This window comes from Dermacentor andersoni, chromosome 8 (assembly GCF_023375885.2).
Source record: "Dermacentor andersoni chromosome 8, qqDerAnde1_hic_scaffold, whole genome shotgun sequence".
NCBI classification, from domain to species: Eukaryota; Metazoa; Arthropoda; class Arachnida; order Ixodida; family Ixodidae; genus Dermacentor; species Dermacentor andersoni.
Genome location: NC_092821.1, coordinates 150,796,980 through 150,815,770, shown reverse-complemented (window position 1 = coordinate 150,815,770; position 18,791 = coordinate 150,796,980). Strand labels below are relative to the sequence as shown.

At 45.8% G+C, this 18,791-nt stretch overlaps 1 protein-coding gene across 1 annotated transcript in view; it reads left to right on the top strand.

The window, feature by feature from the left end:
* The window catches only part of LOC126525978 (polycystin-1-like), an 80,982-nt gene that overhangs the window by 22,705 nt on the left and 39,486 nt on the right, over positions 1-18,791 (top strand). Inside the window, exons 15-24 of the mRNA XM_072284146.1 lie at positions 661-881; positions 1,122-1,306; positions 6,411-6,621; positions 7,811-7,979; positions 10,006-10,190; positions 10,619-10,888; positions 11,245-11,396; positions 14,131-14,299; positions 14,989-15,158; positions 17,052-17,174. Of these exons, the coding sequence (XP_072140247.1) occupies positions 661-881; positions 1,122-1,306; positions 6,411-6,621; positions 7,811-7,979; positions 10,006-10,190; positions 10,619-10,888; positions 11,245-11,396; positions 14,131-14,299; positions 14,989-15,158; positions 17,052-17,174 (1,855 nt within the window). The remainder of the gene's footprint in view (positions 1-660; positions 882-1,121; positions 1,307-6,410; positions 6,622-7,810; positions 7,980-10,005; positions 10,191-10,618; positions 10,889-11,244; positions 11,397-14,130; positions 14,300-14,988; positions 15,159-17,051; positions 17,175-18,791) is intronic.

Genomic DNA, 18,791 nt, shown 5'->3' with positions numbered 1-18,791 from the left:
TCTATTTTGTTTTAGTGTGTGCAACAAAGCCTGCCATAACTGCGTCTATCCTTAGGCTAATACAGGACCTTTCATAAATGATGGTCTTCTATTCGCTGATTTTTGGGAGTGTTAAGGAAGCTCTAAGGAGAAATTATTCGATCCGGTTAGTAAATTAAGTTTATACAATACCGAAAAAGCCCCTGTTGCAGCGAGAGGGGGCTCGGTAAGCCGGAAAAGACGCGACGATGTAATACGGGTGGCGACACCACTTCGAAGTTCCCGCGTCAACTCGCAGTGACGCCATGAGCTTGGGCGGCGTCTGCTCGGGCTCAGGTAATTCTTTATCGTAAAAATGGACTACATTGCGCTCTAATAGAGCCAAGGACTGAACTTGGCAACTTTAAAAAATTTTTGCTATGTCATAATGGTCAATACAGAAAGAAGACTGTTCGAAATGCGTGACGCCACACCGACGTTTCAGCGTGAAATAAAAAAATGAAACTTTCACTTTTATTTTGTCTTGTACTAATCAATCTATTATCACAAAGTTAACGAAAATGGAGTTCTGGAAGAACACATTTATCAGTCTAAACTTGGTGCTTCTCTTCAGTGTCTCTTTAAGAGTCTAGAGTAGACTTCAGCGTTGTGTTTCAAAGCTGATCACGGGGATTTGCTCAGATTACACCCGGTGGAGCTGTATACTTTCACGTCCGTCGAGTGCAACATCTCCATCGACGTGACGCGGGCCTGGGAGGCGTTCCTCCTGAACGAGACGGGCGACCCCATACGGCAGATCGACTTGACCATGCTCGACTCACGCACAAAGTCGATGATCTTCCTTCCTGAATTCTTCCTGGAGGCCGGGCTCTACAAGCTGCGCTACAACGTCAACATGAGCGGTACGTTGACGGGATCCCGCTATACTATAGCGTCTTTCCTTTGCCATATCTTTCCTTTAGCAATTAGCATGCTCTATATCGTTCAGACAGTGTTTAGTGTTATCAAAACCAGAGAACCTGAAAGAGCACGTGTCCACCACATTCTTCGAATTTCGCACAGTTTTAGCGAGAAACCGAGAAACATGTGACCAGTACCTTAGAATGTCGCACGTGAATGATCGCCAACGTTTATGCTTTCAGCCCCGAGAGCCAAGCCACCCATGTTCCACAAGCGTTTCGCCGAGACCTACATAGAAATGAAGCCTTCGCCTCTGCTGCCTCAAATGTCCAACGGCGCTCAGTCAAGGATAACCAGGGGCTTCCCCCAAACACTCACGCTCAATCCAGGCAACTATTCCATCAACCCTGACGACCCCTCTGACAAGGTAAACATGGAAGCCTCTGTCATTCGTGATCCCCCATTTCCTGTCATCCCTCTTCTTCGGATCAATATCAAAAGACACATATACTTGCAAAATTCGCATAGAAGCACCAAATGAATAAAAGGCTGGAGAGGAAAATATAAGGGTAGTTGGACCCCAAGTGTAGTTTAAGAACGGGTGGCGTCTATCGCCCGTATTGACTTTCGGCCTTGTTGGTGGGACATAGTAAGTGACATAAAGCACTTGAACATGGAAAGAATGAAGAAGGTGTTGTGTTCTCCTACTTCGCCCTCCTCTTTTCAAGCGCTTTATGCCTATTACTTTATGACCAGTTATACTTTGCAAAATTGTGCGAACCATGTGGCGGAAATTATAATTTTTCTGGAAATTGAAGCATTCATTGTCAGTTGCCTGAGAGCAATGCGGTTTTCTGCTAGCCAAGTTTAAGCCACACTACTGAATTTTAGGCTGTATAGCCATTCTGCTGACGATGTGAATGTCGCGCGCGCTGATGGTCGCCAGGCGTGGCTCGTATCTTTCATGCTCTCTCATGCTGTCTCATCAAATCGCTGTTATCCCCTCTCTTTTTACATGTTATTTATGTTGACAGCAGACACACAGTTGTCGAGGTAATTGACAAGGTAAAGGTAAAGAAGTGCCTGACAAAATATCAAAACCTCTCCCTCGAGATAACGCAACATTCAGATAGGCAAAAAAAAAGGAAAAACAAATCTTGTACAAGAATTAAAGTAATCCAAATGCGTTCCATAAATAGTCAAAAATTAAATTATCTGGTTTTACGTACCAAGCTCACCATACGATTATGAGGCACGCCGTAGCTGGGGAATCCGGATTAATTTTGGCCACCTGGGGTTCTTTAGCGTGCACGTCTCTAAGTACACGAGTGTTCTAGCATTTCGCCCCCTTCGCAATGCCGCCGCCGTGACCGAGATGCGATCCCTCGACCTTCTGTTTAGCAGCGCAACAGCAAAGCCACTAAGCAACCACGGCGGATCATACACACTCACAAAGGTGTTTCTAGTGCATGCCTGAACGCAGGTAGAGCAGCGATTGTGCTGGCATTCGTCATTGCACGGTGACGAATGATGAGTAGGCGGGAGGCTGGAATGAGTCCTAATGATTTCTATACAATGTATGAAAATCCGTGTTTATTTCCTCTACTAGCTGGAGATAAACCCTCAGAGAAAACGATACGAATTACTGGATGATATCATCATCAGCCTGGTTACGCCCACTGCAGGGCAAAGGCCTCTCCCATAATTCTCCAACTACCCCGGTCATGTACTAATTGTGGCCATGTTGTCCCTGCAAACTTTTTAATCTCATCGGCCCACCTAACTTTCTGCCGCCCCCTGCTACACTTCCATTCCCTTGGAATTCAGTCCGTAACCCTTAATGACCATCGGTTATCTTCCCTCCTCATTACATGTCCTGCCCATGCCCATTTATTTTTCTTGGTTTCAACTAAGATGTCATTAACTCGCGTTTTTTCCCTCACCCAATCTGCTCTTTTCGTATCCCTTAATGTTACACCTATCATTCTTCTTTCCATAGCTCGTTGCGTCGTCCTCAATTTAAGTAGAACCCTTTTCGTAAGCCTCCAGGTTTCTTCCCCGTACGTGAGTACTGGTAAGACACAGCTGTTATACACTTTTCTCTTGAGGGATAATGGCAACCTGCTGTTCATGATCTGAGAATGCCTGCCAAACGCACCCCAGCCCATTCTTATTCTTCTGATTATTTCAGTCTCATGATCCGGATCCGCAGTCACTACCTGTCCAAAGTAGATGTATTCCCTTACCACTTCCAGTGTCTCGCTACCTATCGTAAACTGCTGTTCTCTTCCGAGACTGTTAAACATTAGTTTAGTTTTTTGCACATTAATTTTTAGACCCACGCTTCTGCTTTTGCCTCTCCAGGTCAGTGAGCATGCATTGCAGTTGGTCCCCTGAGTTACTAAGCAAGGCAATATCATCAGCGAATCGAAAGTTACTAAGGTATTCTCCATTAACTTGTATCCCCAATTCTTCCCAGTTCAGGTCTATCAATACCGCCTGTAAACACACCGTGAATAGCATTGGAGAGATCGTGTCTCCCTGCCTGACGCCTTTCTTTGTTGGGATTTTGTTGCTTTCTTTATGGAGGACTACGGTGGCTGTGGAGCCGCTATAGATATCTTTCAGTATTTTTACATACGGCTCGTCTAAACCCTGATTCCGTAATGCCTCCATGACCGCTGAGGTTTCGACTGAATCAAACGCTTTTTCGTAATCAATGAAAGCTATATATAAGGGTTGGTTATATTCCGCACATTTCTCTATCCCCTGATTGATAGTGTGAATATGGTCTATTGTTGAGTAGCCTCTACGGCATGCTGCCTGGTCCTTTGGTTGACAGAAGTCTAAGGTGTTCCTGATTCTATTTGCGATTACCTTTGTAAACACTTTGTAGACAACGGACAGTAAGCTGATCGGTCCATAATTTTTCAACTCTTTGGCGTCCTTTTTCTTATGGATTAGGATTATGTTAGCGTTCTTACAAGATTATGGTACTCTCGAGGTCATGAAGCACTGCCTATACAGGGTGGCCAGTTTTTCTAGAACAATCTGCCCAGCATCCTTGAACAAATCTGCTGTTACCTGATCCTCCCCAGCTGCCTTCCCCCTTTGCATAGCTCCCAAGGCTTTCTTTACTTCCTCCGTCGTTACTTGGGGGATTTCAAATTCCTCTAGACGATTCTCTCTTCCATTATCGTCGTGGGTACCACTGGTAGTGTATAAATCTCTATGGAACTCCTCAGCCATTTGAACTATCTCATCCATATTAGTAATGATATTGCCGGCTTTGTCTCTTAACAAATACATCTGATTCTTGCCTATTCCTAGTTTGTTCACTGCTTTTGGGCTTCCTCCGTTCCTGAGAGCATGTTCAATTCTATCCATATTATACTTCCTTATGTCAGCTGTCTTACACTTGTTGATTCACTTGGAAAGTTCTGCCTGTTCTAGTCTAGCTGTAGGGTTAGAGGCTTTCATGCATTGGCGTTTCTTGATCAGATCTTTTGTCTCCTGCGATAGCTTACTGGTATCCTGTCTAACGGAGTTACCGCCGGCTTCTATTGCACAAGCCTTAATGATGCCCATAAGATTGTCGTTGATATCTTCAACACTAAGGCCATCTTCCTGAGTTAAAGCCGAATACCTGTTCTGTAGATTGATCCGGAATTCTCTTATTTTCCCTCTTACCGCTAACACATTGATCGGCTTCTTATGTACCAGTTTCTTCCGTTCCGTCTTCAAGTCTAGGCTAATTCGAGTTCTTATCATCCTATGGTCACTGCAGCGCACCTTGCCGAGCACGTTCCCATCTTGTATGATGCCACGTTTAGCGCAGAGTATAAAATCTATTTCATTTCTAGTCTCGCCATTCGGGCTCCTCCACGTCCACTTTCGGCTATCCCGTTTGCGGAAGAGGGTATTCATTATCCGCGTATTATTCTGTTCTGCAAACTCTACTAATAACTCTCCCCTGCTATTCCTAGAGCCTATGCCATATTCCCCCACTGACTTGTCTCCAGCCTGCTTCTTGCCTACCCTGGCATTGAAGTCGCCCATCAGTATAGTGTATTTTGTTTTGACTTTACCCATCGCCGATTCCACGTCTTCATAGAGCCTTTCGACTTCCTGGTCCTCATGACTGGATGTAGGGGTGCAGACCTGTACGACCTTCTATTTCTACCTCTTATTAAGTTTCGCAACAAGACCTGCCACCCTCTCGTTAATGCTATAGAATTCCTGTATGTTACCAGCTATATCCTTATTAATCAGGAATCGGACTCCTAGTTCTCATCTCTCCGCTAAGCCCCGGTAGCACAGGACGTGCCCACTTTTTAGCACTGTATATGCTTGTTTTGTCCTCCTAACCTCACTGAACCCTTATATATCCCATTTACTGCCCGCTAATTCCTCCAACAGCACTGCTAGACTCGCCTCACTAGATAACGTTCTAGCGTTAAACGTTGCCAGGTTCAGATGCCAATGGCGGCTTGTCCGGACCCAGAGATTCTTAGAACCCTCTGCTGCGTCACAGGTCTGACTGCCGCCGTGGTCGGTTGCTTCGCAGCTGCTAGGGAATGAGGGCGAGGGTTCGATTGTTGTATTCATATAGGAGGTTGTGGCAAAGTACTGCACCAGGGTGGCCAATCCTGCTCTGGTGAGGGAGTGCGTTACCGGTTCTGGTCACCGGAATCACGCCGCACTCCAGACCTGTTTATGCAATTTAATCAATACGCGGATTGTTTTTTTTTTTTATGATGACATACGCCTTCCTTTTTTTCGCTTTCTCTATAAAAAAATAAATTAAACAAAGGAACTAAGACTGCAGGCGTGCTGCATGATTAATCAACTTTCGCTTCCAAATATTATACCGATAAACACCAATAATTAATTTGCACTGCACTTTGGCATCTCTGTCCAATCTAAACATGTTGCAAATGGCCGTATCTTCAAAAGCAAACATGTCGGTCAAGAACAGAAGCATGGCCAAAGAAATTTAAAAAAAGTAATCAAGTGTAAAACAAAACCATGTTTTGCATATTCCAGTAAAATCAGGGGCAGCGTGAATGCAAAAGTTATCAAGCATTCAGTGCACCGTATTGTTGTCTCTTCTACTTGTTTTAGACCTTAGCACTGTTGCATAATGTTACAAATGAAGCCGAAGCCGAAGCTTCGGCTGCCGCTGAAGCTGCGGAGGTATTCAAGCTTTGTCAGATCCTGCTGTCTGTAACACGTTTACTTTTGACAATATGTGTGTTTTAGATATTTATGCGACTAGAATTTAAAATTAAGTGTGCCTCACATATTTATATCAGTTCACATTAGGTTTGAAGTGTGCTTTTATGTGACTTTCTTGTACTTGTGCTCATCAGTTAGACGCACGTGTAAGTGAAAACGCGTAGCCGGAGCCATGTGAGAGTGACAACACGTTGTCAATACCATGCATTATAAAATACTTTTTTCGCGCCTGTGTAAGTCGTAAGTGCCAGTTTTCTTTTTTTTTTCTTTCCTGCGTCTATCCCGTGCCGCAGAACTTCAGCGTGACCTGGTTCTGCCGCCGGGTTCCCAACGAGGTCATCAACCGGACCGTGCCGGACGACGAGCAGAACGTGACGGAGCCCCTCTACCACCGGCTACGCAGCCTCGACAACATCACGGCCAAGGGTCACGACTTCGACGTGGCCGGCTTCCTCGCGGCAGAGGACCTGGAAGACCGGGGCGGCTGCTTCGGCACAGGCCCAGGTACCGATGCTTATCTGCGAGGTTTCCAATTTTTTCTAACACGTTTATTCTCAGTTTGAAGCCCGTGAGGACGACTGCCTACGCCTGAATATCTATCTAGACATTTTTATTATCTTTATGGAAATCGTTAGGGCTGCTTGAAAAATGGTGGGTTATGTGTATTGGTGGGTTATATGTGTAGCAGTTTTACTGCACAGTGTACACGAACTTTTACTTAACGCGGGTATGGGTCGTTTCTCTGGGGCTTTTTCTTTTCTTCCTTTTTAGTAGACATCGTATGTTTGTATGTTTGTGGCGTATGTGTGCGCATATTTATGGGAAAATTGATAATTACAAGCTCTCAGCTATTAGGATATAGCAGGCTCTAATGTAACCTATATTATTATCTGTGTGCAGATATTAACAACGATGACGAAAATGTAGACACACGCTGTTCTTACAGTTTGGTGCTTTAGTTGCCCGTCAACGGGCGAGCAGACAGTACAAGACTCGTTAAAATGTTACGGAAAATGAACTTGAACTGGCTACATCAACAACGGTTTCGTCTGGGCTAACTGGTTCGTGTTAACTATAGCGCAAAGCGTAAATTTTCAATCAGAACACGAAGCAGACAACATGACACATGTGTCATTTCTCCTCACTCACGTCCTCCTTGTAAAGTTACGCTGTACGCTACAGTAACTGGGTACACTGAGTGGACTTTATTACCTGCTAATATTATGCGTTCAGTGCATTTTAACTGTGCGAAAAAAAACACAGGAATATCGGCCGTCACCACGTCGACGGATAAGATGCTTTCATTCCAAAATGGTTCGCGAAAAGAACAATGAAACTGACCCAGCAGCGCCGAGTCACTAACTGCACTAAGCAGCTCCACTGCAATTTAACCGTTCGTATGACTTCGAAATTCTAGCAATATAACCGGACAAATGTTTACGTAAGCAATACTCAAGATTGGTCTTCACTTAAACACCGCTATGCAGGGTGGTGCGCACAGGTGTGCCATTTCTTATTCTGTATCTTAAAGCCATGATTACGCTGTGGCTACGCTTAGTTAGGCTGCGGTTAGGCTTGGGCTGCGATTCAGCTGTGGTTAAGCGCAGGTTAGCCATACTTTATTTTGCTGTACATACTGTCCTTGCGAGGCGCGAAAGTGAGATTTCAGATTCACCACTTGCCCTCTCCGCAGGCCGGATCAACATCACTGGCGGAGACCTGGAGTGGAGCACCATAGTGTTCTACAAGCCTAATGCCACTTACGAGATACTGGCCAAGCTGGAGAAGCCAGACCGTCCACCGTCTTGGGGAGCCATACAGCTTGTGCTTATGGAGAAAGTCCCACCTTCCATCAGTGTTCAGTAAGCGTTCTTGCGTGATTCTAACCCTGCTTCGCTCTCGGTTCGCAAGGTCATGTGCGTTCGCTGTCGCTGAAAGCCGAATACAGTAAGTTCCCGTTTTATAGATGGCTGTCCCTGATGTCACACTAACCACCCTGTTGGCATCTGCACAGGTTTAGTTATGTTTGACATTCGAGAGATAGAAAAAATCTCAGAATGCCACGTTGGAGGACCAGCACGCTAAGAAACTGCATTCGTAGGCATGTCGCGTGCCGTTTATATTATACTGGGATTCTGGCACAGACGCCGGCAGCGTTCCGACCGTGTATCTATGACATTGAAGGAGGTCACCCGAGGCAGTTAATTTGATACAACGACGTTAACCCAGCCGACATGTTAAAGGACCAATGCGGTGAGAACGTCTTTGACGTGACGTACAAGTTATCAACTGATTACGACAAAAAAGGGTTCAATCCGCCTAAACACATGCTCCATTTCGAATACTTTTCTTATATTCGTAGAAGATTAAAATAAAAATTCTTAAATTATGGGGTTTTACGTGCCAAAACCACTTTCTGAGTGTGAGGCACGTCATAGTGGAGGACTCCGGAAATTTCGACCACCTGGGGTTCCTTAAATCTAAGTAATAAAAAGTTATTTTATGCCATCATCAAGGTGCACTTAAATCTAAGTAATAAAAATTATTTTATGCCATCATCATGGTGCTCATCATCACGTGGTTCCCCACTCACATGGGATCTATCATGGGAGGCCCCACAAACCTCAACGAGCTGGCCCACTCCAAGGCGCGAGGTCTCGCTTTCCGCGACCATGGAGAACTCCAACGCCGGCCCGCAGTGGTGGAGAACAGAGATCAACCGACCACATAAAATGAAATTGCGCAGCACTTTTATCTCGGCAGGAGAGACTTTCCCCTTCCACACAAGTAGTTAAATAGAGCGCAGGCATTGACCCTCAGATTATTGCAAACAGGCTCGTATCCCAGCCCGGCTTTATTCCACAAGCTTTATCCCAACACCTATGCCACTAGTTCTAGCAGGCACTGCAATGACATCGCTAGCCTAGACCATATGCTCTGGCGTTGCCCCTCATTATGAGGCACAGAACAAATCAATGAGGACAAGTGGCTCTCCGCTATCAAGAGCCCCGATTCCGGGGCGCAACTATGGGCTGTCCAGAGGGCCCACGATGCGGCGGTCGGGCATGGCCTGACTGTCCCAACGTGGGAGCGGCCCGCAGCGCGCTGAGTCGCGTACCTCAGGACCTTCGTTAAAGTTTTGCATCCTTCCATCCATCCATCATCATGGTGCGTTACTATGGAAGTTCCTTGACTTAACTTTTCCCCTTTTCATGTCGAACTGAGGGTGCTACGATCTATAACTACAAAAAAAGTGCTCCCACGTTTTCTTGGCGTTTGATCAGTGTGTTAAATTACAGGAACTACTCACATAAACCACGCTTTCGCTCTGACAGACTATTCTACCTGTGAAACAAAATCTGTTCATGATTCTGCTTTACCGTGACTCGGGTTCTAAAAACGTATGAAAAGGTAGATGAAACCGAGTCCTTAAGCATGGAGCTTCAACGCCTCTTTTGTTCAGTTCAGCTTGAAAGGCTGAATCCGGTGCGTGTTCTAGCACATCTTATAGCCATCAAAATATCTGTTAGCAATAACTTGAGCTTTCTTTTTTATTACATGAAAGAAAACCGAAGGTTAGGCCTCTTTAGAGTCGAATTATCCCTGTATCACAAATAGACTACTCAAGAAATAAAACAAATGGAAAGCAAAACACTTTTGTGTGCACGCTAACATGTCACGTGCATGCTCGCACACAGGAGGTATCACGTGGGGCACAAGCACCGGAATCATTGTCTTATACTTGGGACGAACAGCGTATAAGCACAGAAGCCGACATAAATATTTTCGTCCATAAATACAAAGTTCAGCACACTTCAGAGATTCCGCTCGTGTAGTCGTTTCCTGCGGCAGCAGCAGACAGACGACAAGGTGAACCACGCTGCGCAGGTGCCAGACGGAGAAGCTGTGCTACCCCAACGACCCTATCGGTCAGAAGATCAACCCTGTACGCGTGGGCCTCATCGGGCTCTGCATCGAAAACTGCGACGGGGAGATGATCTACAACTGGGAAGTGTTCGGCAGCGACAATCTCACGGAGGTGTACCTGGAGGATGCCAGGGACTACCTAGTCGGTGAGTAGCACTACTACCTATTCTCTCCGTTCGTACGAGGAAAAATTATGAAAGGAGACGAATCCAATAAAGTCTACGTCGACTTTCTTGTATTCGACTTTATTTACTACATGGTTTTTCTCTCCCTGTATAAAAACACGCACGAACTCACTCAGCTTTACTCTGCTATTATGTTAGCAGAATATGTGATTGAAAATCACCATCAGAACATTGGCAATGGTTCGTGAATGCTCTATAACGGCCTGAGCCATGTGCTGGATGCTGGTTGTGCGTAAAGTTCATCTGTTTATTTCAGAAGAAAGAAAAGAACATATGCGACAAAGAAATAGTTTATTTCATTCTTATCTTTTCACTTGCCCCTGTATACTTCTATGTAACCACTTTCATGTCTGAATCAATTTTTTTCTTTTGACGACCTCCATATGCAGGCGCCACGGAGCAAAAGATGGCGCTGTCGGACGACTTCTTCAAGGTGTACTATCCGAGCTTCGGCGACTTTGTGGCTCGCCTGACGGTGACCAACCAATGGGGCGTGAGCGGCATCTCGGACCTGTTCCTGCACATCAACAAGCCTCCCGAGAACGGCATCTGCTCCTTCGAGCCGCAGGAAGGACGTGCCCTCATGGACAAGTTCAAGGCATCGTGCTCGGACTGGAGCGACCCCGAGGGACTCGACATTGAGTTCTTCGCCTTCTGGGGTGAGACGTGTGTCGCCGAATAATTAAAAAGAGCATTCCGCTAATAACCATCAATGATGATTGTTAGATATAGCGTTGGCTTCTTTGAAATCCGCTATAATGCCGTCGAGTTGCGAATTCAGAACAGAACTTTCCTTTTATCAAATATTGAGCTGTCGCAAATAAACTAACGCACAATAAATGTAATACGTAGCTTTCTAGCAGTATGCTGCTTACGCAGCTTACCTTACCGGTTGCAATTATGTCGGCAATCGCTAAGCTAGGCTAAGCCGTTACAATATTGTGAGAGCATTACCAGCCTCGACGCCCGTTAAAGAAAAACAGGGCTCACTTTCTTCTCGCTGGTAACCTTGCAGTGCGCAACGTGGCCAACGAGGCGTTGACATTCCTGACGTACGGTCCAGACAGTGAGGTAACCCTCGTGCTGCCCTATGGCGAGTACCAGGTGGGTGCCGACGTCAAGGACAAGGAAGGGGCCACCACGCGCGTCAACATGACCACCATCTCGGTGAGTGTTTCATTACTGCTGCGGTGGGAGGCTCTTGTTTTAATGCGTGACCATTACGCGTGTCGAAGTGGGATAAAACGTGTGCGTATAAAATGTGAGGAACCGGTCACGTGGTAAAGGTAGACAGGGGTGAGGAGAGCGTAGACTGACGGTGGTCCGGAGCAGACCACTGTGAGTTGCACTTCGGAATGTGGTGCACGCGGTTTCATGGATCATGGACCCGAGATCTCAAAGAGGTGCGACGTAATGCTAACGCGTTTCTCTTGAATTTGCTGATGAATCGCCGCTTAACTTTTTTCTCGTGCGTGCGTGTGTGTGCAGTCACTATGCGGCACGTTTGGTGCAGAAGACGCCTAATAGGTGTGCGTGACACTGTCCTGCATTATGCCAAGTGCCCTCACTAGGGAAATTTAGGTTTTGTGCACTCAAAGTAACGAGACAGATACCACTAGGTGTACAGAACAGCGCGAAAAGGAACGAACAAAAGGCAGTACAAAAGAACGCGAGCAAGGCGTTGGTCTTTAGGCACGCGATGCCGCTCGGGGACTTCTATTCGCCTGCATCAAAATCCTTATTCTGTACACACTGTGCAATATGCCAGATCTTCAAAGAAAGCGATATACACTCCTCTGGCTCAGATATGCCTGAGTACGTTGGCTGCAAAATCTAGTTAAGAACCAAAGACGGTGGCTGAGTAGATGAGGTTCTGCTGCTAAGTGAAGGATCGCGGGTTCGAATCCTGGCCACGGTGGCCGCATTTCATTCGGGGCACTATCCAAAAACGTTCGGGAACTCCAAATAAACTGTATGCGACCGTCGTATACAATTTATACACTGTTGTATGCGAACGGGCTTGTTGGTGTTCCGCAAGGTTTCCCGTTAAGGAACTGCCATCGGTCAAAGTGTATCCGGAATCTTCTGCGATGGAGTCCATATTAGTTGGCATATGGAATCCCGCAGGTCAATTTATTTCCAGAAACCTGCACTAAAATTAATTTGCGGCCTATTGCGACATTTTACAAAAGATGTTATAAAGATTATTTGGTGTTCTTGTATCCCTCAGATGCCAATTAATATCTTGCATGCTTTCACGCACACACGCACGCAAATGGTAAAATCACCCCTTGTGGCTACTCGTGCGTCACTTTTTCATATTTAGTGGGTTTTCTTTGGAAAAAAAACATTCACGAAGTGAGTATTGAGCAACAGAGAGCTGGCTCGGAAATTTTTCAGGATCGTCAAATTTTTTTTCATTTACACTTTTCCTTTGGCTATTATTATTTGAGAAGTTGATTATTTTTTACTAACCAATTATGTCATAAGGCGAAATACAAAATATAGTCTAATTTCCTCCAAGCGACGGCAAACAAAGTTACCTTGTTTCTGTGCAGCTACGTGACACTTGTATATAGATATCTTGACGGGAAAGCGTCAAATGGCCTGTTGAGCGAAAAATCCGGCATCTGTCGTCTGGACAAACGAAAAGCGGCGCCTGAATTCCCATTGGCTACGGCGGCACTTCAAGAGCGCGCCTCGACGGAGGAGAGCGGGCGAAATGACGCGCCGGCCGATAGCGCGCCAGGTTTTTCGTGAAAGGAGAGGGCATCCCTGCGAAGCCACGTCACCCTCGCTCTCGGAAGCCTGTGTTATCTGCGCGTTCTTTGTCCGCGCAAGCTCTCGCCTGCGTAGATTCTGATTTGGCCTCGGTAAGGCCAAATCGAAACGCGCCAAGCCAAGCGTCTCAACGCGCTTGCTTTTACGAACTTCGCGAGGAGTTCATAACTTTAAGTACCGCTCAGCTTCATTCGATTGGACATTAGTGCTTTCGCATTCACAATTCATAAGAAGTGCTTAGGTGTCCTCTGTTTTTTCTTTATTTTATTTTAGCACAAGTTACATGGGGCACCCAGTATATAACAGCCGAACAAATGGAAGCTTGAACGAAATCGCCTGCGCTCTCCTAACTGACATCATTTTTCGTGTCGTACCTTTTGCATGTATACACAGGGACGTAAACGCGTCAAGAACAAAAGCGGTAGGAGCCGTTACAACAGCGAAGCATATTGCACACGTGGTCTAAGCCACGAAATGTAAGCCATAACGTGTAAGAAGATCATCTGTTTGAAGAAAGCTTTCAGCAGGACGGCACCATCCATTATTATTTTACGCCTTGCTTCCAGTCTGTGCTGTTTTTGCCAGCGCCTTGCCTCGTCGTATAGCTGAAAACGATATTTGGCAATGCCGCTCTTTTTTTTTTTATTAACACGTATTAATGAGGAAATATCGACATCATCATAGGCTACCAGCGGATAATCTTTTTCACGTAGGTGACATGGGAGTGCATCACATGCCGTCACAAAGATAAAAGGGGGCATCATAACATGACATATAATAAATTGACTCATTATAAGCATCATAAGTACTACAGGTACAGTACAGATACACAAAATGTCACTGAAGAAAAATGTGCATCATGAAATCACACGTTAGAAATATTGCAAACGCTACAAGAGCAAAAGAGACACATAAACTGCCACATGAGAAAAAGATTCATACAGTGTACATTGCGCAAATTCGCAACGCTATTTTCAGCAGGCAAAACTCACACGCATTCCTTGACTTATAAGTTCTCCGCATTATCAGTGGCCTCCGAAAAGTCTTCTAGAGCAGTCAGCGCACTTTTTTTTTCTTCTTTTTTTTTTGCCGCAATGCTGCCTTGTGCTCGCTCGCGCAGACTTACCTGCCCACCCGGCAAGAGTTCGAGCGTTACCTGGGCGAGCGCTCGCTGGACAACGCGGACGCCGCCGGAGACCAGGCGCGCATGAACCAGATGTCGCAGGCCATCACGTCGCTCATGAACGTGCGCCTGCCCGACGAGTTTGAGAACGAGATCAACTATTCAGGTGGGTTTCTGACTCTCGGCCAAGGAAGCGCGAAATAGTTGCGCCCGTGGCCGTAGCTTTCGGAGAGCAACGCGATGTGGCACAGCCACAGACGTTGCTGATGCCCCGCCGGAGAATGTGGCTCAGAAGCTGTCGCCATCGAGAAAACGGCACCGGGCCGTTGACAAATTGCCGTCAGAGCCGTTTATGCAACTTATCAGTCTCTGCATTCTCGTGCACCAGCTATAAGCCTTTCCATCTTAAAGGGACACTAAAAAGAAAAATACGTTGAGATGAGCTAGGAAAATACCCTTATAGAATGCCAGGCGTGTACAGCGCATACATTGAGAGGTTTGATGACGCCATGACGTAAAAAATACTGAAAACGTCTGCTAGGCCTAAACAATCTTTTATCAAGCAAAGATTGACTACAGTGTGTTCTGAAAGTGTCCAATGCTGAACTTAGCAAGTTTCAACGAGTCCCAACGAAGCGCAACGGTAAAATCCAAGAAATTGCTTTGATGTCTGTGACGTCATATTGACGTGCAGATGCTGGTTTCAACGCGCAATTCATGAAGTTAAAGTTCGGCTTTCATTACGGCAGACGTTAACCTCCAGAAACCTTGAGGCGGAAGCTAATTTTTGCCATACAGCAAGGGCTGTCTCCTACGGCATCAACTGTCCTTATAAGGTGAGGGGTCCTTACGCAGACCCTGCGGTGCTGGACCGTGAGCTAGAGGAGCAGGCCCTGCTGAGGGCCAAAATGGTACGCTCCGTGTCCTCCATCATGAACGTGGACACACTGAGCAGCCTGGAGCAGGTTGGCAGCGCCCTCACCGCCATCGCCGGAGACGGAAATGGCGTCGACAACGAGGGAAAGGTACGAACGAATCGCCCAGTGGGTTTCTTTCCTCGCCATCCGAGAAAAAGGCACGCTTCGAGTTTGAACGAGTTCGTGATACCTGCTGGGCCGTATACAAGGCGTTCGTGCCGATCGTAGTGGCAAGATCTTGCGAAATTGTTGTGTGTGTGAGAGAGAGAGAAAGCAGAAAGAAAGGAAACGCAGGGAAGTTAACCACATGCGCGTCTGTTTTGCTACCCTGCACTGGGCGAAAAAAATATAGAGATGAAAAGAGATGAGAAAGACGGGTAGAGTAAGAGCACTAGCAAAACAGCAGAATTTTTAACAGTGTGAAACAAACAGGAAAAAGAAAGAAGGGCACAGCTTCTTTGTCCCATGCCGTGCGATTCAAAATTATGCTGTGTTACAAGAAGTACCAACCAGACCGAATGAACGGGTTGTTCAGGAGCACTAATTGCACGCGCACGGGAAAGTGCGCTGACTTGTATAGATTCTCGCGAAGACCTGTCGACATGAGGTGATATGTACAGTAATGCCCTCGTTGCTTTCTGGGCCAGCGAAGTGTAAGGTTACGGTCCAAAGATCGCTGATTGCCAAAACGATCATGAGTCCAGCTATTTTAATGCCGTGTGGAAATATTTAAACTGGACGTCGTGCCGTGGACAAAGTCGTGAAAGAAGTTTAGTAGTTTATTTGACGCTGCAACTATCCCACATAAGTGTGTCACCCATTGCAAGGCGGAACGAGTAAGCCTTTGCACAGGCCCCGGACTAAGAAAGCAAGTGGAACCATGCGTGCGCTAGAACTGTTACTGCACGGTGGTACTTCTTTACTTCAGATTGAACAAGGCAGTATGCTTTATTTAATTAAGGTTACGTAAGCAGCATAAAATCCGAGCCCAGAGGTAGGCCAAATATTGGCGCACGTCGTCATCACGATGACACAGCTCAACACAACTCCACAGTATTAATTGATTGATTGATTGATTGATTGATTGATTGATTGATTGATTGATTGATTGATTGATTGATTGATTGATTGATTGATTGATTGATTGATTGATTGTAAATTACGTTTATACAATTCTAAGAAAGGTGCTTTTTGCCGGTAAAAGGTGTTTGGCAGCCTAGAAAAGACGAAAGGAAGACAGGTGGCCTTCCGCCTTGAAATTTCCGCATCATTACGCCGTGACGTCATGGATTTTGAACTTGCCTGCTCGTACCTAATTAGTTTTTTATTCCTAAAGATGAACTACGCTTTGTTCTAGTGTAGGCAAAGACTGAACTTATCAAGTTTCAAGAACGCTTATTGAACCACTACAGCCTAAGTAGTACGAGAAATGTTTGAAATTCATGGCATCGCACTGACGTACTGGTCCTGTGGTTTCAGAGCAACATTTAAAAAAAAAAAACAAGTGCAAAGTTGGCCTTAAGTTTCTTTTTGGAAATGAAGCTCTTACAATGAAATTAACAAAATCACAGAAGCGTACAACGAATGGCAGTTCATCAAGAACTTCGTAGTAAACTCATTAAATGTCCCTCTTCAGTGCCCGTTTAAACCTATTAAGCTCAACTTATCACACGTTAAGCTTGATACCTCAACATTCTAACTTAAGGGATCTAGATACCAAATTTCGAGGCTATAATGACTGTATACAGGGTAGTTCTACGACGACATTACGTAATGTTTAAAAATAGCCATTTTGAAATTAAGCAACTGTTCCTTTTGAGGCATGCCGTGAGTGTTGGCGACCATGAGGTGACGGCCGATACGTGGTGTAGTCACCAAAGAACGAAAATTCATTGTTTACTTTTAAATTTTAATTTCTACGTGCGTCGCAATCGGGAAATTGAATTGGGTTTTGACTCGTCAAATTCTAGTATTTATTTATTTTATTTTTCGCTTTTGCAGGAGGTGATCATCAAACTGCTGAAAAAGACCGTGTCGCTCGCTTCCAACTTGAAGGTGGAAGCACCCCAGCAACTTCTCGACTTTTGCATGTACGCTGTCGGCACCATGGGGGGCATCGTCTCGGTACGTACTACACCACAAGGTCACGTGGGTGAACTACTTAATTACTGCGAACAATCTAATGGAAAGTTATGACAGGGCGATAAAACGAAACGTGGGAGATTGGGTAATAAGTGTGTGCTAATAATTGGTCTTAAAAACAGAAGCGTGCAACTCCTGGCAAATTGCTTCAGCGTGATTTTTAGAGGTTAACAGCGTAGAAACGAAGACAGACAAAGAAAGAACACATGTCACTAAGCAGGGACCAGCAGGTTTCGTTTCGTGCGCTGTTTAGCAGCACGAACTTATGAAATGACAATCCCCCTCCCCCCCCCCCCCCCATATAGCGAAATATATAATACTGCAGCAAACGTGCCCCTGTGCGGTTTAACCAAATGCGCATACATTTGATTTGGGCAAAGCCAAACAAGTTACATCTTATAATTAGGCAGTTGACCTTCGCGACATAGGCAGGGTCTTTGGACTGTGCTCTTGTGCGACATCAGCGACTGGAGAACGCATATGGAATTTGCATTAATGCAGGAAGAACGCAGTTGCCTCTGGACCTGGTCTTGCACCAGAGTAGACCACACAGTTGCGACTGCATTCATTTGCGGTGACGTATCTTGCAGCTTGGAATGGTATGCGAACGGTTAATTCTGTGCCACCATGTATGCTGCGTCGCGGGGCAAGCGGTAGACCATGCGTGCGAGTGAAGCGTCAGGACACAAAAGTCCGCCTCGTCGAGCCTCCATCCCGAGTCGGTTCGTCGGTGAACGCAAACCAGACGTAATCCTTTATACGGCTACTTAGCAAATTTGCTCCAAAAGACGTGCATCGACAATTTGCCTGTACACGATATTCACATGGTCAGACATTGTCAAGGTATTCTCTGGAGTTTCTGAAAGCCCATGTGGCTCCGTTGGCTTCCGGATTTTCTTTTTTAAAGTCTTGCATCTGTGAAGGTAGACGTGTGGCGCACCCTGTAAATCAACACAGCTCCTATGAGGCGCTAGCTTCCAACACAGATTCGTGACACGGATTCTCCTGGCCACGTCGTGTACGCATTTACGTGTGTGTATGTAATGTCTGAATGCCGGCATCAGATTTAGAACGGGCCTAAATACATGAACAGCTTCATAAAATGTTTAATATCACATTCTTATTTTTAATTCTCGTGACGTATACCTGTTTTGGCGCTTAATTCCGCGTTATTACATTTTAAATAAGAAGTACACACAGATCCTACGCACATTTCGAGTCTATGTGAAGCCACTCTTCGGGAAGCAGTTAAACTATAAACTACTGATCACCTTCTGCACAGCGTCTTGCAGCATAGCCATTACGTGCACCCGGTTCCAGGCATGACTGCTGCAAGACCACTCTCGCGAAAAAAGCTTCGCGTTAAAGGAGTTCCCGCATCACTTGGTTTGTGCACACATGTTGCGAACTGCATGTGAGCGCCTACAAGGTGAAAGGGAACGCCAAATTTGCATACTACAGTGCCGAGTTCCCTCCGATTTGCCGTCACATGAGCACTCGCCTACGAACAAGCAGGCGACTATTTAGCGTTAACCTCTGCCGAAGTTGTGGCTGCAGTATCGATGAGGTGTTTCCTTTTAATATGGACGTCCCATGTGC